Source organism: Artemia franciscana, chromosome 7 (genome assembly GCF_032884065.1).
Source record: "Artemia franciscana chromosome 7, ASM3288406v1, whole genome shotgun sequence".
Taxonomy (NCBI): Eukaryota; Metazoa; Arthropoda; class Branchiopoda; order Anostraca; family Artemiidae; genus Artemia; species Artemia franciscana.
The window spans coordinates 20,392,088-20,418,348 of record NC_088869.1 but is presented as its reverse complement, the minus strand read 5'-3'; the positions used below and the strand labels follow the sequence as shown (position 1 = coordinate 20,418,348).

General features: G+C 32.7%; 1 protein-coding gene across 1 annotated transcript in view; it reads left to right on the top strand.

Moving 5' to 3' along the window:
- LOC136028964 (ral GTPase-activating protein subunit alpha-1-like) overlaps positions 1–26,261 on the top strand; it is a gene marked incomplete at its 5' end in the record, with an annotated part of 66,556 nt that overhangs the window by 22,546 nt on the left and 17,749 nt on the right. Inside the window, 6 exon segments of the mRNA XM_065706962.1 lie at positions 174–359; positions 11,146–11,370; positions 15,441–15,786; positions 17,430–17,617; positions 21,138–21,313; positions 24,483–24,786. Coding sequence (XP_065563034.1) covers positions 174–359; positions 11,146–11,370; positions 15,441–15,786; positions 17,430–17,617; positions 21,138–21,313; positions 24,483–24,786 — 1,425 coding nt within the window.

Sequence of the window (26,261 nt, the reverse complement as noted above, 5' to 3'; positions counted from 1 at the left end):
CTGTGTTAAAAACTTTATAATGTTGATCCAACCAAAAGAAAAATCTTTGAAAATAACGGTTGGGTCCAGGGACTAAAAATATTTATTTTTCTGTCTTTTGTACTTTTAAATCTAAACCATGTTTTAGGTGTCGGAAACTGGTAGATTACCCTAGCTTGAATTTTGAATTCTAGGAAATATCCGCTACCCTGGCAAACTTAGTCGCCGATATAGAAAATGGTATTGTTGATGAAGAGAAGCGTTTGCTCATTTCTTTAGAGTTGTGCCTTGCGGAATGGTGTATGAAACTACCCGCCGGTTTTCTTCTTCAATCCTGGCCTGAAGATGGATCTAACTCTCTTTTGGACACTGTACTTCAAGTATGTCTCTAAAATAGTAATAGGTGGCTGTGAAGAAAAAAAATCAAGTATAGACATATAAGTGTATTTTAAAGCTAAATATACAACCATGAACACTGTACAATAATATAAACGAAAGACACAAATAATATAAAATTTGAAAAGCGATCATCATAAACCGCTTAAATGAAACACTGCATTAACCTAATATTAGTACTTAATTCTTGAAAAAAAGGTCCTTGAAAAGAACACTTAACACTCGGAAAAAGACATAAATTAAAGTTTACATTACTTTATACTGAGATTTTTATTTAACAATATATAGACCATAAAGTTTAAGGTAAATCTTTTTTCTAAGTTCTTCGAAAATTTGAAACAAAGGGGGTGAACACCAGTAATTTTTAAATGGAAAGTATCAAAAACTAAGGTGGGAACGCGATATTATTATTTGATTCAATGAAAATATAAAGTTAAAACATCATAAGCCTAAATATTCTGTTAAATCATGGTTATTTTTGATAACCCATGTACAATTTACTTATTGATTATCTTTTGTTTTAACATTATTTTGCTTTTATATTTTATATGAAGATAAGAAATTATCAAGATTTAATCAAGATAAGAAACTATTTCTTGCTCTTTATTTTGGTACTAATTCTGAACTTTTAGTAAAAAAGAGGATATTCTAAAAGACTTTACTTTCATGTATGAACTCACTAGGAAAGGACAAATGATTTTAATTCTTACTTTTTATTAAATAAAAAAAACAAGTTTTTTTAAATGAAAGTAAGGAGCGACATTAAAACTTAAAACGTACAGAAATTACTCCGTATATGAAAGGGGCTTTTCTTCCTCAGCGCCTCCCTCTGTACGCTAAAGTTTGACTCTTTCTCTTAGCTCTACTTTTTAAAAAAGGAAAAAACTTTAGCGTAAAGAGCGGGGCGTTGAGGAAGAAAAGCCCCTTTCATATACGGAGTAATTTCTGTTTGTTTTAAGTTTTAATGTCGCTCCTTACTTTCATTTAAAAAAACTTGTTTTTTTATTTAATTTCTGGACGTTCTTTAATTCATGCATGTTTTGATCTTGGCTCTCCGCACATAAATAATGAAAACGAAATTTGCATATTAATTTTCTTTTTGGCTAAATGGCTTTCTCATAGTTTTAATCGTAAGATTTTGAGAAAAAAGGAGAGAGGGAGGAAGCCTAGCTGTCCTCTAATTTTTTGATTACTTAAAAAGGCAACTAGAACTTTTAATTGTTTTACAAACATTTTCATTAGTAAAAAATATACGTAATTTACGAATTAACTTGCGTACCGAACTTCTATATTCGTATATTTTTATTGCGTGTGTGAGGGAGTTCACCCCTCGTCGATACCTCGCTCTTTACACTAAAGCTTAAATTCTGTCCCAATTCCTTAAGAATGACCCTTGAATCACAAAGGCCGTAGAATCAATAGTTGAAATTACTAAAAATACTTTCGCGTAAAGAGCGAGGTATTACGAGGAGGTAAACCCTTCATATGCGCAATAATTTCTCCTCGTTTTAAGTTTTAATGCTGCTCCTCACTTTCAGTAGAAAAACTTCTCATATTTATTTTTTCCTTGTTTTTTTAAATAATGCAAAAAAATTCTGCGCCTCCTTCATTGAAAGTCTCTTCCTCAATGAGAAGTTTTTCCATGGAAAGATCCTCCCGCGTAACCCCTCCCCCCCTTACCTCAACTCTCCCTCCCAAACCAAAAAAAAATCCCCTGAAAACGTCCGTTCACTTCCCAGTAACCATTACTATATGTAAACACAGGTCAAAGTTTGTAACTTGCAACCCCTCCCAGGGAGACTGCGGGGTAGTAAGTCGACCCAAAGACATAGTTATTAGTTTTTTTTTACTATGATGAATAAAATGGCTATCTCAGAATTTTGATCCGGTGACTTTTGGGAAGAAATGAGCGTGGGAGGGGGCCTAGGTGCCCTCCAATTTTTTTGGTAACTTAAAAAGGGCACTAGAATTTCCGTTAGAATGAGCCCTCCCACGACATTCTAGGACGACTGGGTCGATACGATCACCCCTGGAAAAAAAAAAAAACAAACAAAAAAACAAATAAACACGCATCCGTGATTTGTCTTCTGGCAAAAAATGCGAAATTCCACATTTTTGTAGATAGGAGTTTGAAACTTCTACAACAAGGTTCTCTGATACGCTAAATCTGATGGTGTGATTTTCGTTAAGATTGTATGACTTTTAGGGGGTGTTTTCCCCTATTTTCTAAAATGAGGCAAATTTTCTCAGGCTCGTAACTTTTGATAGGTCAGACTAATCTTGATGAAAGTTATATATTTGAAGTCAGCATTAAAATGCGATTTTTTTATGTAGCTATTGGTATAAAAAAATTCCATTTTTAGAGTTTTGGTTACTATTGAGTCGGGTCGCTCCTTACTACAGTTCGTTACCACGAACTGTTTGATCATTTTTAACTTTTACTTTTGAATCAAAATTAATGGGGCAAAAGTGACATAGCAATAGTTCTTAGGAGACATTAGAATACTCCCTTTTTTCAGGCTTATGGAGACATAGTCGTAAAGGGGTAGATACTAGTCAATATTTAAAAGTGAAAAGGCTATAGTGCGGGCGGAGGGGTGAAAATAAGTTTTTGTTAGAAAAGGTAGTGCTTTGTTGACAAACAACCAACGTAAGCTAATAAACCCAACTTGGCATGTTGTATCAAATAGTATAAAAAAGAAGAATATAAATATAGAGCTTAAAGTGGGTCGGAAAAAAAAGTGGTAAGTGGTATAAAACGAAAATTATCGAAATGAAAAAACACTGGACATCGCGAAAAAACTAGGTAAATCACAGCCAGGGAAAAAAGAGAAAAATACGAAGATTTCGGTCGAGACCTCCGCACAGCTATCCTCCGTGTAGGAAGAAAACTTGGAAATTTAGAAGAAAAAGTCTACAGGACAATAAAAAGACAATCTTAACAAAACATGAATTAAAATAGAAGAGGCCCATTCTCTTAAGCAGCGTTATAAAGACAACTGAATAAAGGACTCAATGTTGAATGGTAGATTAATATTTCTGTTGGGGATTTTTTCTGTGCAGGGCTTCTTTGAATGCTATTTTTACTTTTTCCACTGCCTGTGATTAACCTTTTTTTCTTTGTTGGACTATGTTTTCTCACTTTGTCATTTTTTGCCAGTGTTGTCTCAGAAATTGTTTCGTGAAAATTCAGAAAAAGACGCAGTAATAATTGCATGTTGTTTGTTTTACGATGTTCTGTGATCAAGGATGAAATTTTGCTAAATCTCTGTAAAGGCCCGAACAGTCGAGTAAGTGATATAGTTGGGGAATTTTCTGCAACCTTTCCCCGCCATATTCGGGGACAAATTGCTTCTGATTTGGCCATAGAAGGATGACCAAAAAGGACGATCTTTGGCAATCTGTCATACCTTCATCCGCAAAACGTGTCCTAAACATCTCAACCTTTCCTTTATTATCTCTTTAGAAAGCGAGATAGAGCCGCATTTTTCGTACGGCTTAATGTTTGAAATACAGATCTTCCATCTAACAGAGCGCCCACGTTACAAAACCACGCTCGATCACTGCCATCAGTGTAGCTTTCAATATTAAATATATGTTATATTGTATTATAAATTATGCTTTGATAATCTCCCTTTTAGTTATTTGCAGAAAAGTAACAAATGTAACTTAGTATAGCTTGAAGTTAGAAATATCAATAGTTTTCTGAATCATAACTAACAATGTAATATAATTCAGTGGCAAGCCATATACTAGCCATAAATATCATACCTCATATTTTTGTATATACCATTTTATCAAAGTGCCATATCATATTTACTCTAATACTGCTAGTAGAGTATAGTATTCAAAGTCTAATGTATATTATTACCTTAGGTAGTATTGGTAGTATTGGGTAGTATTGGTAGTATTGGTTATTAGGTAGTATTGGTAGTATACAATCGGTAGGTATGTCCAGGATGTGCATGACACCTGTGCTTGTTTTATGTCCCTGAAGCTCCTCAATGTAGGTCAGATAAGATATTACCAAGCTGCAGTATTTGTGTTTCAGTGTATGAATGGTTTAACCCCTGATGTTTCTAAGAGTTCTTAGAGACCTGCATAATATGTAACTAGACTATTATAAATTAACAAAAGCTAAACGGGAGGTTTTGATGGGACATAGAAACTTCGGTAGAATTTGTTAGTCATGGATGCTAGTGATGAGGGATTTGGTAAAAAGCAGGCTAATGCACTCTTGTCTTTTAGGGTGGTAAGACATAAGGATTGAAGGAGAAAGGTGACAGGATTTTACACTTTTTGTATATATCCAAATATCTGATAGCAATATTTCAAAATAAAATTTATTATTATGCTCCAAATAGTCATGTAGTTACTAAAATACAACTATTTATTTATGTTTTTTAATTTTCTTTTTTTAACACAGCTAAGCGATTTTATATGAGATCAAGGATATGTACCTCATAAGCAACTAGGAAACTGATTTTATTTAAGATTTATGTTCCCTATGGAATTAGTGGTATGTTATTTTCCTGCTCTCCTTTCGTTCCTAGTACATCAACAAAAGAAAAAAAAATTGCGACCACTAAGATCCGGTTCTATCCATCTACCAAATTAAATTTTGAAATATGGTGTACAGGAATTTTTGGGTACAAAACACATTAAAAATTGGTGGAAAATTATTTAAAAAAGGGAAAAATTTTCGATTTTTTAGCAGGTTTAGATCCTTCTCTGAGGAAAAGTCTAAGTAATATCAAAGGTATGGATTGGTGAATGGATAGGCCTGAAAATTGTGAATCCAGTAATAAAACAACTCCTCCTTTTGGTGCAAGTTACTCCTGCTGGCTTTTCGCAAAATCACTTATTCGGAGGAAACATATACCTGAAGCATCCATGTTAGACTATCGAGTGATATATCAAAGACGCGTGTGATCGATTAGAAGCTGACGGCCAGCATTCCACCTCGCTTTTGCTATTGCTTTGACTATGTTTCTAAGATTTCAGGTGAATGGTCGTAAAAAATGGATATTTTCTAAATTTATAGAAAAGGTGGTTGCAAAGTGGTTTGTGCCAATCAGTATATCTGATTGAAAATAAGTCCGACTTTTTGGGAAGGGAATGATTTCATAAGAGGATATTTAGGGTTCAAAGTGGAGTCATTTATGCACTGGGGTATAAGTTAAAAAGTATTTTCTAATTCTTTTTCAAGAAATCGTTTTCGAGAATAGGTCGGCTTAGGAGGTGTATACGCAGCTGTTTTGTCCCAAGTGGGTATGTATTGAGACATTTTAAGACAATTAGTATGGCTGGTCATCTTTGGCAAGTAGAGGGAATTTTCTTTGGAAAATAAAAGATTATCCAGCAAGTATGCAATATCTGCTACGTTTTAAAATGAACCATATTAGACTTATCGTTGCTTAAATTGATGGTTACCATTATAAAGAATCAAGAAATAATGAATCGTTTTTAATCCATTTCAAAGGGCTTCTATTAAGAATATAGGAGTTTCTTTCGGGTTTTTTTAATAAAATTAATGTAAATTAATTCTCTAAATTAGTATGCACAAATATATCTGGCCTCGAGCTTGCTGGTTGTAACTCTTCTTTGTTGACAGACATTAAGTTCGTATCTAACTAACGAAAACGTAACAATGGCTGAAGATGAACAAGCATTAGTTGCTAGTTATCATTTTAGTAACTAATTAGAATTAGTGTCTAAGAGATAGTGACTAACTATCACTTGAAAACGCCTATTTTACCTGACAAGCGTTTAAGTAATATAAGACTTTACTGGTGATTGCTATTGTATCCAACTTATCGAAAATAACGTCGAGATCTCTGATAAAATCAGGAGAGCATACCTCTACATCACCAATGTTATTCTGGCATGCTACTGATCTTGATGCATAATTTACCACCTGATATCTCCCCTTGTTATTAACCAATGCATTTAAGTCTCCCTGTAGAAGAACCACATTAACTAGGAACATAAATAGGATTAATAATATACATTGATACATAGGAACATGTAGCTAGAAACTACATCTACGTCGAATTACCTGAGTCAAATCATTAATTTATATGCAGAATAAAATTGATCTAATGCAGCTGCCTTGGGAAACTCCACTAAAACTATTCTTCACTACACTACATACAAAGGAGAAAGGAAATCTAGAGAATATCTAAGTATCATAAAGATGTTTTATTATTTTCGTATTTTTATTGGACCTAGAACAATAAAAAGTAAAAAAAAATGTCATTGTTCCAGAGGTGATGAATTTTGCTCCTTCTTTTTAAACCGAAATACTGTAAATTTCAATGATTTTGACGAAAATTTAGGCCATCAAGGCATGGAATTTCCAAAAATATGTTCAAGATGCTGATTCAACTTTGAATTAGGGATTTAAAGCGGATTATTTCCTACATAATTGTTTTCTTTTTCGAGTGCTTTAATTTTATTTCTGAGGGTTTTCACAAAGTTCTTTTTTCTATCTGTATTTCTGGCGATCTGCCCAGCTCCGTGAGAGATCTGTGGCGTCTTTTGGTGTATGGTGCTTTTTGTTCAGTGTTATCTGGTCCTATTTTATGTCTATATTTTGACACAGTACTGCTTTTCCTTTCTTAAATTTGTAATAGTTTCTGATCGAAGCTGTTAATCTTCCCTTTTCTCCGTTTTTCCAGTGCAATTTGACTGGTTTTTCTGTCTTTTAGTTCATTTTCCACTCATCAACTGTGTCTTCTTAAAGCATTATATTTAGTTACACAAGCAGTATCTATGTCAAAGTCATATTCAAACTCCAAATTCAAACGCCTATTGCTCGTGTATTGCGTTTGATAGAATTCATAACAAGCTCAAACGCGCTAGCCATTTCACTGTTCAATGCTTCACAAAATTAAAATTACGAGTTGCTTTCAACAATAAGCTTATTCTGTAACTGAGTTGCAATAGTGAATGAGTTTCTTATGTGGATTATTCAGACACAGCTGACTTTTAGATGTTAACCAACTACAGTGAGAATACAATATGATAGCATTTAACATCTTTACCAGCTTCTTTGACAGTGGGAAATTTTGTTAGTGACAGTTGAATGTCGACTTTTCTTTGCTTTATTTTTAATGATTAGAAAAAACTAATATCCTTTAATTATAAAGACTATTAAAGAAAATAATTTTTTAGACAAAACTGCTTTTCCATTTACGAAAAAAGAAACAAAAAAAGGGCTCTAATTTCAATAAAGCAATGAACAAAAAACAAAAACAAAACAACACTTTAATTAAAAAAGATAAGTTCCATATATTTTGGCCCCACGTCCGGGAGCCTCTCTCAACGAGAAAAAGAACGAAAAAACAAAAAAGATTGTTTTTAAAATATCGCACAAAAAATCGATAACTAAACACGCGAAAAAAAATAATAAGAATAACTCACATTAAAAACAAACTTCCGGCACTGATGTTGCAACATGAGAATAAATCCAAAGCGAATGTCAATAGTGAAACTGAAACTCTCCTCGGAAGATTCAGTGTATACATGGGAATCTATTAAAAGTGAAGACTATATTTACTTGGACAAAAAAAAGGTCACCAAACCCCAGGTCCATCACCCCTAACCAATTCTCACAGGTTAATAAACAAATTCATTAATTATAAATTAAGTGGATTTGTTTTGTTTCCTAGTTTAGCTGCAATTCGTTGACTTTATCCAGCTTTGACCTCATTCTGACTTATGTTTGCAAGGTGTCTTGTTCCAGGACAAGTATGTAAATCACTACTGGTTGACGGTTTTACCTGCTCCTTAATTAAACTATTATAAATTGAGTTTATCCTAAAATCCCCTTCATCCCTATTAATGCTAATACCCCCATAGATAATATTTTGTATTTCTGTAATTTCTCTGAAACTTTGCATAAGTCCTACAGGCGTATCTGCAATTTTAGTTTGATCAAATAGAATATCGCGAGGAGGAAAGTCAAAATGTGTTTTGCAACTGCTGATTCAAACGTTTCCAGTTTTTGATTATGTTTAAGCGTGCAATCTATGGCATTTTGTATTGCCGTAATCTATTTTCTAAATACTGCTTTGTTCTTTCCAAATAAAATTTACCACAAGAGCATGGAATTTTGTATACTCCCCTTTGTATCTTTCTTGGGACCTTGTCTTTTCCATAATTTAGCAAAGAGCTTATAGTTTGTCCTGATTTAAATGCTGTTTTTATATTATGTTTTTTTTTTAGTTCTCTTCTTAATTTCTGTGACAACATTAGGATAAAAGGCAAAGTTATGTAATTTTTTTGTGGAGTTGACCCCTCTCCTTCTAGCATAACAGGTTCTATTAGCTTTTTTTCAATTATCTGAGAAATCATATTTTTGGGATATCCATTACCTGTTAGGATACCCTTAATAAAAAACAATTTCACTACTAATGGATTCTTGTGATGCTAATTGTAGTACCCAATCAGATAAAGAAATAACTACACCCTTTTTTACTTGGATTAAATTAAAAAAAAAAACTAGTTTTTTTAACTGAAAGTAAGGAGCGACATTAAAACTTAAAACGAACAGAAATTACTCCGTATATGAAATGGGTTGTCCCCTCAGCAAAACCTCGCTCTTTACGCTAAAGTTTTAATTGTTTTAAAAAGTAGAACTGTGGACAAGAGTCAAACTTTAGCGTAAAGAGCGAGGGATTGCGGAGTGGACGATCCATTTCATATACGGAGTAATTTCTGTTCGTTTTAATGTCGCTCCTCAGTGTCAGAGGAAAATAGGTATCAGGGTCATCGTATCGACCAAGTTGTCCTAGAATGTCACAAGAGGGCTCATCCTAACGGAAACGAAAAGTTCTAGTGCCCTTTTTAAGTAACCAAAAAAATTGGAGGGCACCTAGGCCCCCTGTTGTCGCTCCTCAATTTTCTCAGGCTCATAACTTTTGATGACAAAGACTAAATTTGATGAAACTTATATATTTAAAATCAGCATGAAATTCCGATTCTTTTGATGTATCTTTTAGCATCAAAATTCCGTTTTTTAGAGTTTTGGTTACTATTGAGCCGGGCCGCTCCTTACTACAGTTCGTTACTACGAACTGTTTGATCAGGTGATTTGAAGCGAAAGACGAATAACGGTTGTTGTTAGTCATTTACTGTAAATTGAAATAGCTAGTTAATTATTGTTTCAATGAATCCAAATATCTAGAAACGGTAACTTATTATCTGTTTCTTTTTCAATTGTAAAAATTAACTGCCCTCCTAAATTATTTAAATGTTCCAGAAAACCTTCAATTTGTGATTCCCCATAATTTCAAATAACTAAAACGTCACCCATATATCTGCCCCAAAATTTAGTTTAAAAAAAATATGTTTCTATAGTTAAAGTTTCTACATATTCTACCTAAATATTGGCTAACAGCGGACTTAAGGTCCCTCCAATTGCTAATCCCCTAATTTCATGGTTAATCTAAATTAACTCTAAATTTTCTAGTTAACTCTAAATTTGAAAACATTAGAATACCTGCTACTTATTTTAACTAAATTTCGTATAGTTTCCATTTCAATTCCCGCAGATATCTCTTCATCTCATTTTTATGTTCATTAAGTTTTTGGACAAAATACTGAAAGATTTATCAAAAGGTATAATCTTTTATTCTTGTTGTATAATAGTATAATCATTAAAGGTGTAAAGTATAATCATTATCAAAGGCGTATACATTCATTTTATATCAAAACTAAACAGCCTATATTCATTTGATATTTCAATATTTATAAGTTTATATTTTAAGAATTCTGAGTTTTTATATACGAATTTAGGAGATATAATAAAGGTTTATGTATCATTGCTGCCCATTTGTCGATTTTTTTCCTTTAGTAAATTAGTTGTTGACACTATAGGTCTTAGAGGAATACCTATTTTATTGGCAAACCATATATTCTTGGGCAGACTGATACCCTCGGGAAGAACTTGTAATACATCTATGGTGTTATGCTTCCATTAGTTTTAAGGTCTTCTGAGTCCTTTCTTAATTTTGCAACGTACGATTCAGTAGGGTCTGAGTTCAGTTTTTCATATGTTGAAATATCCTTTGGAATTGTTTCTATTTTACTATCATAATCATCTGTTTCTAGGATTACTACCGTATTGCCCTTATCAGCTTTTGTTTTTATTAGAGAAATAAAAAGATAATAAAAAAAAAGATGATTAGAAGGAGAGTGTAAGGGCAGGAGGAGGGGGATGGATAGCCTTGCTACCTAGAAGACACATTTCCCTGAAAATAAAGGACGAATATAAACTTGTTGTGAGTGATATGCCCGGTGTATAAATTTGAAATCGATGTCAAAATGGTTGTTATTTCTTTCGTTTTTTCAGGAAACAAAAATATCCGAATTTCTAGTATTTAAAGCCCAGGAGAAAATCCTCACATGAACACAGAATTTTCAAACTTTGTATGTTTACACTTTGAACCAAAAGGAATTGGAAAGTGCCGGGAGAGCATAATCAAGGCCGTAGCCAAGGAGGAGGGAGGGTTACCGGGCTTTAAATCCCCGCGAAATTTTTGTCTGACTCGTAAAAATGTGACAAAAATGCGTATAAACAAATTTTTAATGCGTTTGAAAATTTGTATTGTAACCCCCTCCCGAACAAAAATCGTGGATACGCCATTGAGTATAATTCTTTGGAAAAAAGACTAATCGAGATACCCTGGCTCCGTGACTGAATTTGTATTTTAATACCTTATTTTGTTTTATAATTTGACCTTATTTTTGTTCAATATCACTTAGGTGCTTAAAGCTACGAAATCGCCGTCAACGTCTACCTCAATGCCACCTACTGTCCCTCTTGACGGTTTCGAAAATGATACATGTCGAGAAGATAACAACCCTGGAAGCAATTCTTCTACTTTGACGCCAAGTCACACGAAACTCAACGCATCTATCAGTCGAAAGAATAGGGGTAATCATAAAACTGAAGATAATTTGACAAGCGTGAAAATGGGAGCACAGTTTGTAAGTAATACGTAATTCTCTTTTCATCTTCTTTATTTTTCGTTGCCAATTCTGTCTTTGGCTAAATTTGATTTAAAAGCTTGTCTTCCCTGCTAAATTTCACTTCACTTTGTAGAAAATAGTTTTTCGTGTGGCGAATATTTGATTTACTTCTGTTTCGGCTCAGAATCGGTAAGTTTGTTCTTTTGCCTGGCGAAATGATTGAAAATGGTGGCAGCTAATTCTGAGTAAATTGACCAATCTGAAAGCTTAGAATGAACTCTTCAGTTAAAAATGTTTGGAACGAAGTAAGTTAAATGTTCGAGCGCAGTCTAGAAGTGGTTAATTTACATAGAAAATTTTGATCAACCCATGTATATCGGAAGGCGAATCTAATAACTGGCAATATGAAAAAAATGGAGAATATTTTTTTATATAAAAGAAAGCCGGATATACGAAAATAAAGCCGGAAAGATAGCTTAAAAGAATAAAGCCGGAAAGAAAGCTTAAAAAAAGCCGTATATACGAAAAATTCGAATTCAAGGTATGCACCAGTAAGTAAAGAGTGAAGCTATGCCTAAACAAACCAAATATATAAAAAAAAAATTAGAGCTTTGAAAAAATTAGATTAAATATAATCCCCCAAATGTTTTTGGTAATTCGGTGAAAAAAGAAGTCGGTAAAATACGTTGTCTTGTTCAATAGAGTCATCTACAGAAATTTCGACCTTGGTCAGTAAACGCAGCAGTTTTATCAACTCCTGTCGTGATTTTACAGATGGTGCCACAATTTTCCATTTGGTTAATTAAACCACATTAAAATAGTGACGAGATATATACCAAAACTCTCATCAGGAAAGTTTAATATAGGCAAATATAAGTATCCTCCTATCAATAAAGTATAAGTTCAGCTTTAGGGTAAAGCGTGGGCTCAAGGCCGGATAAAGTACGATTGGTGTGGTGGGACCCAATCAGGCCCCTATTTGTAAGGTCCACGAGTTACCACTAAGGTGAACCAAAAAAATTTGATTTTGAAATTTAAAGCAAATTATTTTTGATGATAAGGGATTCATTATGAGTCATTCAAATGCTTAGAAATATATTTGTTTTAAGTTTTCATTGCTGGATGAAATTTATTAATGTTTATTATTATATAATATACACTTTATAATATAGAAAACTGATACCCGCAAAATTTTATGTCAAATTTATAGAATGTAATCGATATAGTTCTATATTATACATTTTGCCTTACATACGTGAACTGCTTTACGTACATAAACTACTATGCAGGTACATTTTATTGAAACATTTAATATATAGAGAGGGCCGTACCTATTCAATCTAGTCCTGAGTGGGTGATTTAGGGTCGTTTTCCCTCACATGCAGTATACCTTCCCTTCGTTTTAATTGTTGAAGTCCCTCTTACTTTCATGTGAAGAAGAAAATTTTATTCAATGTTGAGCTTAGGGGGTGACTACTATTAGAATTTAGGAAGTAACATTTGTTTTCAGCCAGTATAAGATGGAGGTTTTCCAAAACTTTCCTTTTGTTTAACAGTCTGCATAACTTGAATCTTTCGCCGGTGTACACTTTATTTTGAGTCATCTATAATAGTAATTAAATAAGAAAACAAGCTTTTTCAACTGAAAGTAAGGAGCAACTTTAAAACTGAAACCGAACAGAAATTATTATGTAGCCTATATGAGGAGGTTGCTCCTTCCCAACACCTCGCTCTTTGCGCTAATTTTTTTTGTACATGTAAAAAAATCTCTTATTGTTCTAATTAAACGAATATAGTGTTTCAGGAGTCGTTCTTAAAGAATTGGGACATAATACAAACTTTAGTGTAAAGAGTGTTGCGGAAGAGCAACCCCCTCATATACGTAATGATTTCTGCCCGTTTTAAGTTTTAATATTGCTCTTTACTTTCAGTTGAAAAAAATAGTTTTTTAATTTAATTTCTTATTGTTTTTTAAATAATGCCAGGAAATCTGGCTACACTTCCACGGAAAAATCCCTTCTCGCAACGGATTTATTCTCTATACGATTCATTCTTGGTTAAAACTTTCCCGGATAATTACCCTTAACATTTCCATGCGTAAAATTGAGTAGGTAAAGAGAAAGCATGGGATAATAAGAATTTCGTACAGGAATTCTGGCAAATTTCCTCATTGTAAAGTTTCCCCTGAAAAATTCACCCCCTGGAACCTTCCCTCTTCGTGGAAAATTATCCTCGTCGAAAATCCCACCAGCAGAAAATTCTCTCCTCCCCCTCCACCCAAAAAATGTAAGGATGCTTCCCAATAACAAATACTATTCGTAAACAATGGGCAAATTATATAAATGAAAGACCTTTTCCCAGGGGATGTGGGAGTTCATGATATCTTCAAAAGGATAGTTATTCGGCCTTTCAACCAGACTGAATAAAATGGCTATCACAAAATTTTGATCGGCCGATTTTGAGAAAAGATGGGCCTGGGAGGGTTAATTTTTTGGTCACTATAAAGGGCACTAGAACTTTCAATTTCTGTACGAATGAGCCCTCCCTGATGTTCTAGGATCACTGGGTCGATAAGATCACCCCTGAAAAAAAAATAAACACGCATCCGTGACCTTTCTGCTTTGCAAAAAATATAAACATTGGAAGATAGAAGCTCGAAACCTCTATAGCAGGGTTCTCTGATATGCTGAATCTGATTGTGTGATTTTTATGAAGATTCTATGACTTTCATGGGATGCTCCTAAGTTCTTTCGAAAGTCGTGCAAATTTTCTCTGGTTCATAACCATTTATGGGTAAGACTAAAGTTAATGAAACTTATGTATATATTTGAAATCATCTTAAAAAGTTAATTCTTTTGGTATATCTATTGGTATCAAAATTTCATTTTTAAGAGTTGCAATTACTATTGAGCCAGGTCGCTCCTTACTTACAGTTCGTTGCCACGACTTGTTTGCTAATAAAATTTATTTTCGCCCCTTTTCACTACATTACAATAATAAGCTAGACGATTAAAGAAAGGGGAAAGAAAAACAAACTCGAAAATCATCGATTATACAATTAAAGAACTTCCAAAATAGTAAAAAAAAAAAAAAAAAAAAAAAAAAAAAAAAAAAAAAAAAAAAAAAAAAAAAAAAAAAAAAAAAAAAAAAAAAACTTAAACCACTGATCAAATGCTGAAGACTACCTGTCTACTTTACCGCATGTATCAGTGGGTTAAGGGGAAAATCTGAGATTTCCTTACACCGGTATTTAAATTTACCCGACGGTTCTTCCATCATCCCATATATGTCAAAAACATGGTATTGCATTAAATTAAATTAATGTTTCTACAATAGTGACAAACGAATTATGCGTACCATAGAAGAACACTACTTGCAACAAGTGACACGCGATTGTCAGCCCCTCACGTGCACTGCAAGATTAGCTGACGACTACGGATCAGCTGTCGGAGCTAGTTTTAATTTACTTCAGGACTAATCAGCTAGGCCTATACAGGAGCACTGCCCCCCCCCCTAAAAATGACCCTTCTCCTGTCGAGATTTTGAAATATACTTTTTTGGTATTCTCATTGAAAATGACTTGTTTATTTGTTATTTTATGAAAAAAAGAACGTTTATTTATTTGTTTTTTAATGAAAAAAACAACAAAATTATCCCCCTCCTCCCTCCTTAGATCTTGAAAAATCTACCAGTCTTTAAATCGATTCGATAATTCTTCCATATTTTAATATATGCCAAAAGCATGTATTTTTCGCTAACTTGCGAATTATAGAACCATAGAGGAATACTTTGTATATTCCGGTAAAATCGAACCCTGATTTCTTTTTTTAATATTAATTTTGTTTTAACCCTGATTTTTTTTCTTAACCTTATTTCTTTTTTTCTGTTGCAAAAAAAGTTTCTAGAGTGGAGTAATAAAAAACACATACTCTTCAAACGTACAGTTGCTTAGCTCTATACAGTTTTTGACTTTACAGTTCGTTATTTCCTTCAGTTTTTTCTGCTTTTCTCTGTGTAATACATATCTAAAAAACTTGTAATTTTCGTCTTGGAAACATTAATTTTCTAATACAGTTTTGAATCACCAGGTTATGGATCATCTTTTAAACCAACTTGGTCACTATCCTTTGGGTTCAGATCCAGCGAGACACACATCGATGGTATCGGAAGGTGATGATTTGGCCAGTCTTGATCATTCGAATTCAGCCTTTAATTTGCATAATGTGCAAATATTTGTTTTGAATGGGACAAAGTTATTATCTTTTGTTGAGTTGCCAACCCTCTTAGGCCCAGGAGGTGGTGTTCCCTTTGGTCTTCTTACGGACAAGAGTGAAGTTAGAATTATTGTTCGAGATCTTAACGGCAAGCATTGCTGGGATTCTGCAATTTTGTACAACGATACCTCCATGTGTGATAATTCTGAAGAAACTCCTGGTAAATATACCTTTTTTTGTTTATATATATATATATATATATTATATATATATATATATATATATATATATATATATATATATATATATATATATATATATATATATATATATATATATATATATATATATATATATATATATATATATATATATATATTGTTTGTGTGTGAAAGAGAGAGATAACTTTAGTGTCTTATCTCATTACTTAAAGAAAATCTAATAGGAATGAGCCCAAGGTCATACCCATGAATCTGTGTCCGGGGGAGGGGGGAGGGCTGACAAAAAAAGAGGGCTGATATTTGGACCGATTTTCACAACTCAGATTTCTCGTGTGTTCGCAAAAAAAAAGAAAATATCTTATTGATGTTTTATAAAATTAGAAACAAAAGCTGTAACCAAAGTTGGAATCCTTTAAAAGTTAACCCTGCAAATAGTTGAGGAAATGATATGAGGAAATAAAAATATGATATGAAATAAAATTTTAAAAATTTAAAAATAAAATATGAAATAAATGATATGAGCATTCAATGAAATTTAAAAATAAAATATGAAATAAATGATATGAGGAAATGAAATGATATTGAGGAAATAATAATTTAGGCTTTTTGAAGTTGAATCATTCTGTTACTGACCAGAAGTATTGTAAAAATGCTATAATTAATAATTATAGATAACACATATATATAATTAATAATATATATATATATATAATTAATAATTATATATATATATATATAATTAATAATTATAGAAACACAAGCAGTATAGCTGTCATTAAAGGTGTTTAGGATTTCTGAAAATTCTTTTGATCCCGTTTCTGTTGTATTCTTGTTTGCTAAACTTGAGAATAATAACTAGGATTTTTACTTGATTAGTGTTTTTTTTATGGAATTTTGCTCAAAATTGTACACACAAAATCGGCTACTCATCTCAGAATTGCAAAATATATGGTATTAACGCGATGTTTTTGTAAATTTAAGCCAATATTTTAAAGGCAAAAAAATGCATTTCATGGAGAAGTTTAAACTTTACGAAGAGGTTAAAACGAAAGAAAAAAAACGGAGATGTAGATGCTGAACTTTATGGAGAAGCAGAGCTATACAAAAAAAAAGTTTCTAATTGCAATGATATTATCGGTTTTTTTAAGTATCTTTTTAGTATATTAAAGTGTAATAGTGTACAAATAATAAAAAAGTGCATTTTTAACGAGTATGTTTTGTAAAAAAAAATTCCTTTTAAAAAACATCCTGAAATGGTTAATAACATGTTGAACGCAAAATTACTTTTTTCAACTCGTAAGCAAGCCCAAAAAATTGCCTAAAATCATTGCTATTAAACGTTTGTACACATGATATTACAAAACGTTTACCTACACGTTGCGAACGTTTGGTGTATGTCATGTTAAATAGTAAGTAACTTCTTTATTTTACTGTAATATTCGTTTTATACGGCTAGTCAAAATCCGGATGAGTTTCATATTAAAATATTAGTCATATTTTTGGATTTACAGGTAAGAATAATTCTGTCGAAGAAATTTATTTTGAGATGGAGAAAGAAAAATTGTTTTCGTGGAAATATAGAGTTTCAAATTTGTGTATTCATTTTTTTTTTTTCTTCTTTTTTTTCTTTTTTTTTTCATAGATACGTCAAATGACGAAGATTCTCTTCTTTTATCCGTACCTGGCAAGCGTGAAGACACATTTTTAATGTCTAGTTCAATGATCAATGAAAGATTTTTGGTTGCACCTCACAACACCGTCAGACACCGGCCATCAGGGGAATTACCTAGCTGGGTAAACACGGAGCAGGATATGGATAATCTCCATGACGTAAGACTTAGTATATCTATTTATTTATTCTTCTTTCTTTTTTTTTTCTTCTTCTTTTTCGGATTATTAAGCAGGCGCAAATAGTCACATTGTCGGAACCCGATCCTGGGCCCTACGGCGTGTTGCTGCTCCTGAGATCGAATTCACTGTTCAGTATTACCTAGCAGGGATCAATACCACTGCGCCAGTGCAGTATTATATTATTCTTCTTGTATTGTAATTTTTTTCTATCGACCTTTTATGCGTAGGAAACATTTTTGTAAATATACGCATCACTAGAACCCAATCCGGGGCCCAGTGGCTTATTTTTGTGGCTGAGACCGAACTTGCCGTCCCGTGTTACCAATCGAAGATCAATCCCACTGCGCCACTACAGGACTGCAATATTCTTCTTATATTGCCATTTTGTTTTCTATTGATCTTTTTATGTACGAAATATTTCGGAAAAGATACACTGCTTTGATATAGTGTCAAATGCCTTTCCTTATGATTTTACAAATTTAGCCCCACTCAGTATATGTGGTATTATTAAAGAGTAGTTTATGGGGTTTGGACATCCTGAGTTCTGACCAGGATGTATCAAAATCTATGACAAGTCTGTTAAATATTCAGTTAGTGAGAAAAAGAGAAGCAGGATACACCCGATTGAGCTAAGGAAGATTGCAAGAAAAGGCTGAATTACGAAAAGGTTGAAAGATTACTGAAAGAATTACTGAAAAGGTTGAATTCTACGGAGATTTTTTAAATATGGTGATTTAAATATGAGATCGAAAGTAACTAGTAAGTGACTTTGAAGGGGAGTGTGTTGCAAGAGACAACTTGGGTTTTCCACATGCATTTTTTGACCGAACACTAACTATAGTCAGAGAACAGAAACACCATCTAAGGGGGGGAGGAACATCAAGTTCTTCCTTTTGTCTTAATATTAGAGCAGCTAAGTTTCAGTAAACAAAGCAGAACGAACCTGGGCATTTGATGGCGATGTGTCGTGAAGTATTGCAGCAACTGTGAACCATTGTTTATATTTGTTTATATATGAACCATTGTTTATATATGAGCAACATAAGCGAAAATTTCTATTTGATTGGACTCTAACCCTTTAAAAACGTATCAAATGTTGTTATTGCTAATTTGACCATATTTATTTGAGATTCAATAGTCTATTCTTATCGTATGAATGTGGAATGAATTACAAAATTATGCTCCACATAAAATGTCCTGTAAAGTGAAGACACCCAAGACCATAATTGTAGCTGTTGAACAGACTTCTTTGAATGAATTCCGCTATACCGCCTTGTAAATAAACTGCTCGAAAGCAGGTCGTCTTCTCTAGGGCGGGAGGATGTCATATAAAAAGATTTAAAAGAAATACGAACTTCCTGGGAGGGTGTAAAGAGGGGGGTTTGATTAGACTAGGATGGAGGAGGAGCGTGCCTAACTGTGTTGGCCTCAGGTGGTTTGGTGCTACGGTGAGTTGTTAGTGGTATTAGTAGTAGTACAGCACAAGCTATTACTTCACGTTAATTGTTATTTACGTCGTTAGACATTCTATTAAATATCATTCCCCTTTCCCACATAGTTATTTTCAGTTACGGAACCCCAAAAGGCGAAACTAGGGCCTAAGTTGATTTTTACTAAGTTTGGTTATGATCTGACAGCTTATTCAGGCAAAGGTCCTGATTAAAAAATTTAAGGATTCCCTCCAATTTATTGTGGTTGGAATTGCGCCCATTCACCAAAACTAGGACACTGGCTCTTACATTTTTTCTGGTTTGTTTAGGATCCGACGTTAAATTCTGTCGGAAGCACTAATGACAAGCATTTAGGGACTCCCATCCCTTGCTCATACTGAGATTGTAACGAGAAGCCAGACACCCAAGAGGTGCAGTTGGAACACCTAAATGGCCTATTAGGACAATTGACATTATCTTCCGCGTAGTTTAATTGAGATCACAAAATGCCTTTTGCTAAATGATCAAATGACAAGAATTTATGGACCATTGTCCCACAGATGTCATGTCAGATACAGACTTAAATATATGTTGGATATGTGACTATGGCATTTATTCTCAGCTTCAATTTAGTTTGTGGTAGAAATAGCCATCTCTTGAGTTAGACCAGAATTTTAGAACCCCTTTCTACTCCTCTCATAGGTAGGGATAAATCAGCGGGTTACAAGTTAGAAATAATTTTCCTATGAAAGTATTGACTCTTAACTCATGGGAGGTTTTATTCACAGAAACCAGTCCTTGATACGGGATTCTCTGTTGTTTATAATTTGAAATTAGCTAGAGAAAAACAAATTTATCTATTTTGATGTTTTGCCCTTGATTTTTCGAAGAAGGGAAAGGAACACAAAAAGCTTGAAGTTTCTAGGATAAGCCTATTATTAGCCTCATGTTTTTCTCCTTTTTTGTATATATATATATATATATATATATATATATATATATATATATATATATGTATATATATATATATATATATATCTTTCAGCTGTAATCCTGATTGTCAAGGTAATGAGAACTTAGAAAAGGGATTCTGTTTATAACTTTAATAGACATATGGAAACAGCAGCCTCATGGGAAATTCCCTATTTTAATGTATTTAAGTTCCATGACGTCCTACCGCGGTCAACACTTCGCACGTGACATTTTAAGCAAAGTATGTTTATGATTTCTTGCATATGTAGTTTTCAAGCTGTGTTGAATGGTACAACCCAAAATAAAAACCCGATATTAGTTTAAAAGGTATCACAAAAAGGAATAACATCAATTTAAAAGCGCACTTGTCTGAAATTCCTTACAAGTGGTTACTTTTTTTGGTACTTGTGCATTATTCAGAACATAATAAGTGAAGTTAGGCTCTTCCGTGAAGTAAACTACGATGCTAGTACATTTTATGAGAAAAACCGGTTTCATGGCCACAAAGACAAAACTCAATTTAGTTTGCTACGCATAGTGATAGAAGATAGTGTCTGAATATTGACTTTGAAATGAAGATTTGGGCTTTGCCAAAGACAAAAAAAGGCAATTATTTTTTTTTTCCAGGATAAGGGGCTGTTGCCTACAACAAAACAGTGCATCAATGGACACAACATGACTTTATACTCTTACGAGAAAGAACGCATAGTGATAGAAGATTCCTAACCTATCCTAGTTATTGAGTGTGTTCTGAATAATACCCAAGTACCCTTTTTTTTATTACCTTTACATTGAATTATTGAAAAAAAGAATGTTTCTTATTTTCACAACGAATTATCTATATTCATAATCTATGAAAAGTTTTGCTATTAGTTTTCCCATTTCTTGAAGAGTTAATATCTTTGTACATACGTGGTGTGCACATAGATTTGCATGATAGGACCGCAATATCTTCTATAGCTTATTTGGGTATTTTGGGTACATTTTAAAATATTTGGGTATATATCTATAGTTAAAGCTTTATCTACGGGATGAAAGTTTTTTCTTCAGCCTGAAACTATTTCAACTTGCACTTAGTATTATTTTTTCCTTTTTAGGTTTTATCATACGTAAAATATACTAGTTCGGAAGTCACAGGAGATACTGACCTCACAAGCCCTAGGCCCCCACCTTCGTGCATAACTACAGAAATGGAAGAAGAGGCAATAACGTTTTCACTAAGCGAGAGAACTCATGAAAATGATTTTATTGAGAAGTTTCGATCCGATGTAACGTAAGTTCCCTTCTTAAGTATAAAAAACATTGTGTAACATTTAAGTCTTTTAAAACCGATATTTGACATTACAAAAAAATAATGTAATTTTTAAATAAATAATACTGCTGCTACTACTAACAACTTACTGCAGAACCAAGTCACCTGAGTCTAGCGTAGCTGCGCACACTCCTTCTTTATCCCAAAGTCTTTTCATACAAAATCTTGACTTCTTTTAACCTAATTTTTGAAGGCAAGAACTACAAAAAAAGATGTTCATTATATAAATTTTTTATGAAAAGGTTCTTGTTTCTCCCTTTCTTTATCATATAAAACACAGTTATTCCAAGCGATACTATCCAAAAAAGAAAAATATTTTTTAAATATCTATTCTCAGATGAAAAGACAAATTAACTTAAAATTATGTTTACAGAATCGTTTAAATGAAACTTGGAATTTCAGAGAGTTTTGATTAGTGAAAATACAGTTTATTAGTGTCAATGGAGAAACTTAATTAGTCAAGATCAGTTTAAAAAAATATATTTTGAAAATAACTTAAATGAATCCTAAAAAGTCTGTAAAAAAAAACGCAGCAGAGAGTTTCATGAAATTGTGCAAAAAGTTTCTTTACTTTTTTCGAATATTGTTCTCTTTCTCGCAAATTGTTCTGAAAAGAAAAACGAAGATTTTAATGCATTTCGTTTGATAGGTATTTCAATTTAAAAATTAAATCTGATTTTTTCTAGTTACGGCCATGTTCTCAGTTTTAGTTATCGCTCATTGTTTTTGGTTATGGTCATTTCGTGGCTCTAGCCATATATGCTGCAACTTCTGTTGCTATTATTCCCCTGCAACACCAAACCACCTGAAGCCAACACTGCTTTGCAATCTTCTCCAACCAAATCTATTTAAAGCTTCACTCTTTACCTCCTCCCGCAAAGTTCTTTGGATCCTTTCTTATGATTCTGAAAAGAAAAACAGGCATTTTAGTGTATTCCATTAAACAGGTATTCCACTTAAAAGTTAAATAAGATTTTTTTTAGTTATGGCAATTCCTCAGTTTAGCTATGGCTCATAGTTCTTAGCTATGGTAACTTCCTGGCTCCAGAAGAAATACATACTAATACTACTACTATTTTAGTTATGGCAATTTCCTGGATCCAGCCATATAAACTACTGCTATTATTACCAACAATCCCCTGCAGTACCAAGCCACCTGAAGCCACAACAGCTTTGCACTCTGCTCCAACCCAATCCATTTAAAGCTTCACTCTTTACCTCCTCCGACGAAGTCTAATGACCTCTTTATGATCTCTCCTCCCATGACCTCTTCATGTCCCATTTGGAGACGACCTGTTTTTCATTTGGTCCAAGATGGATCGCTAAAAAGCACAATCTTAGATAATCTGTCATTTTCTTCCGTGGCACGTGGCATAGACATTTTAATCTTCCTTTCAAAAGAAATCGATATTTTTCTTTTCCTATAAAATATTTGAGTTTTTGAATTAGCCAAGAAAGTAGTTTCGACTTGATTTGATATTGAAGGAAAATTGTATTTATGCTATAAACAAGTCCATCAGTATTTTTTTTGCAAAATGCAGCGGACAGTCTTATAAAAGTGTTCGAAAGCTTTATTTAATTTTTAACAGTTCTATTGCTCTTTTTCTGATAGCTTTTCAGAAAATAAAACAGGTGTTTGGGACATTTTTCGAGTTTTGCTGTCACTACGGATCGGAAGATTGATGTTGCTTTTTTTTTTGTTATAGAGAAATATTTAGGTCTTTGTATAAATTTGATATAGCTTTTTATTGTTCAATACATTGATTATTATTACTTAGTATTTGTTTTTGTAACCAAAAGAGTAGTAGATGCACGTCAAAGAAACTAACATTTATTTGCTTAAAATTCATTTCGTCTAAATATACGCCATCAGACATTGCAACCTAAAGAGTAATAGATCCACACCTAAGATTTGACACATGGGCTATGTTGATTTCGAATTTTTACTTATAATTTTTATTTTTACATGAAATCAATTTTTACTTTTATTTTAATTTTTACTTCAAATGATTTTTTTACTTTAATTTTTATATTATAGATGAAATGAATTTTTACTTCTATTTTTATTTTTACTCCTATTTTTATTTTTACTTGAAATAAATTTTTACTTTATTTTATTTTTTTTTTACTTGAAATACATTTTTACTTAAATTTTATTTTTTCTTGAAATGGATTTTATTTTTATTTGAAACGAATTTTTACTTTTGTTTTTATTTTTACTTGAAATTAACTTTTACTTTAATTTTTATTTTTACTTGAAATGAATTCTTACTTTTATTTTTACTTGAAATTAATTTTTACTTTTATTTTTATTTTTACTTAAAATAAATTTTTAATTCACTTTTTATTTTTGCTTGAAATGAATTTTTACTTTAATTTTTGTTTTTACTTGAAATGAATTTTCACTTTACTTAAATGATTTAAATGAACTTCATCAGACGTGGTATTCGAAAGATTAATAATTACATGTCAAAAATATTGGGACGTATGCTACTTCAATTTCATATTTCTTGTTATGGTGGTTGAGCCCCTCACTTGAAGTGTAAAAATTTAAATTGGAAAATGTTATCATATTTTTTGTCTCATTTTGACTATAAAAACCCTGCGTGAAGTTTAATCCCGCCCCCTCTTTCGAAAGGCGGTGAATCGATACCAAAAATGAATTCTAACTGAGACATTGCCTGTGCTTACTAGTCCTTTTTTCTTTTGCTAAAAAATACTGTTAAATTTGGTTATCAGAGTCTTTAAAAATCTTTAAGTGAAGTGTCAATGGTTTTTGTTGTTTTTCGAATGGGAGGTAGACTATGTCAATGTCATACTTCATGTTCTGGTGGTCTCAACCACTCCCTGAAAATGCGCAAATTAAAATTAAAAAGATATCCTATTTTTTGTTTTATGGTGACTCTTAAAAAAATTTTGCTTAGTTTAATCCCCCCTCCCATTCAGTTGGAATGTGTTGAATCCATACCAAAATTAAACAGTGATTTTGGCATTGCCTGAGTTTTACTGTAATGGGCGTATTTTTGTGTCGTTGGTGTTTTTTTCTTAATAATTTTGATACTATTAGGCTAGCATGTTACATTCTTTTATCATTAAATAAAGTGTCATTATTTATTCTTTTTTTTTTCAGAATGGTTTCCCATCCTCATGAAGAGCCAGAGATTGTAGAGAATCATATGCCCTTTCACATGTGTCGGATGTTTATGTCACAACTGGGACTTTTGAATGTTGAAAGCCGGCCACATATTCAGCTTCTTAAAAAAAATGATCAGTTAATTAGAGAATTGAGGAATTTGGACAATCAAAAGTGTCGTGAAACGCACAAAATCGCTGTTATTTACGTTGCACAAGGACAAGAAGATAAAGTTTCTATACTATCCAATGGGGCTGGATCGTCAGAGTTTGAAGATTTTGTAGCTCGTCTTGGGTGGGAGGTATTTGTCTTCCATGTTAAACCTAGTTCCATTGTAATTAAACCACTCTTTGGAGTATTCCCCAAGATCCCAGGATCTCAGGCCTGATTTTGAGATCTAACAAAAAAAAACTTTTGGTCAAAATCAGCTAAGCATTTCTTTTCCATTTAAATATTGTACTGGATCGCTGAAATAACTTTTTTTGATTATGGAAAGCTTATCTAAAATTTACCCTTCATAAAACTTGAAAGGCTTAGGCTTAAGAAGCACATGTTCAGAAGCTTTAAATATTCCTAAATAAATTGTTTTTTTGTCTTTGGTACACTCGTGGATCCAGGGGTGGGGGGTCCCCCCAAGATTTGTCTGTTGCCCCAGATTTTTTTTTTTAAATAAATTCGTCAATTTGGTCAATTATCGGTGCCCTTGTCATATTGCCCCTCCCCCCAGGATTTGCTCTAGATTCGCCTATAGTCGGTTGTTTCGGATCATTTCTAAGATATATCACGGCTTTTTTGTTATTGCTTTGAATCACCCCCACCCCCTCAGTTGAAATTGTATTTGAAGAACTTTACCTACTTTAGAAATAATCTAAACTTACTCACAAAATAAAAAGAATCTCGAGTGACAGAAGTACACGCCTCTATCAAAATATACTTTAGTAGCAGCTAAAGTTTTTTAAAAGACACTTTTTAAGCTGTGGGAAGTGACCTTATTCTTTAACAGAAAAGACACGCCTTATTTAGAACCAACTGACGAAGCATATTTACAGAACCCTTTATGAAAATTTATTTCTTACCTAAAACCACAAAAAAAGGTTTTTAAGTATTAAATCTGAAAATATTGCTCCCCGTGGAGGCCTGAAAATGACTATATGAATGGTCATGAAAAGGTCATTAAGGATCACATTTATGAAAATGACCATCGACCACTGGTGGTCTTTGCCAGGGTATGTTCTTTTCTAGATTGCATTCCTCTTTGCAATATCCTTACGTACGTTTTATGATAACCCATTTTAGTATAGATTTGATTATTTTGATTTGTTTTGATAATTTGAGAAAAACTTCAACTCTTAAAATAATAATTTCTTAGACCACACTGCCTTTTCATTTATAAAAAAAAAATATAGAAATAAATTTTATGCATAATCTTTATGAACTGGCAAAATAACTCTGGGCTCGCAGTAGTGTTTTCACATCAAGTTTAGGCCCTATTTATGGTTAGTTAGTTATGATAGTTCAATGATTGCGTTTCAGAATTTTTCTTTGCACTGAGACGATGAACGTCTAAAACCGTTTTAACTTCTATAGACAACGAAGAATACCTACCTAATTGGAGAGATGATCTTTTAAAAGGGAGAACAATCTTCATTCGTTTCACTTTCGTTCGGCCATTTAATTTTCAGCCATTTTAACAAAGTGTAAAACTTTTTAATAAATTCAGCTAGTTAAATATAAAAATAAAAAGCCTGGATATGTCGATTTTACATCTTGAAATTT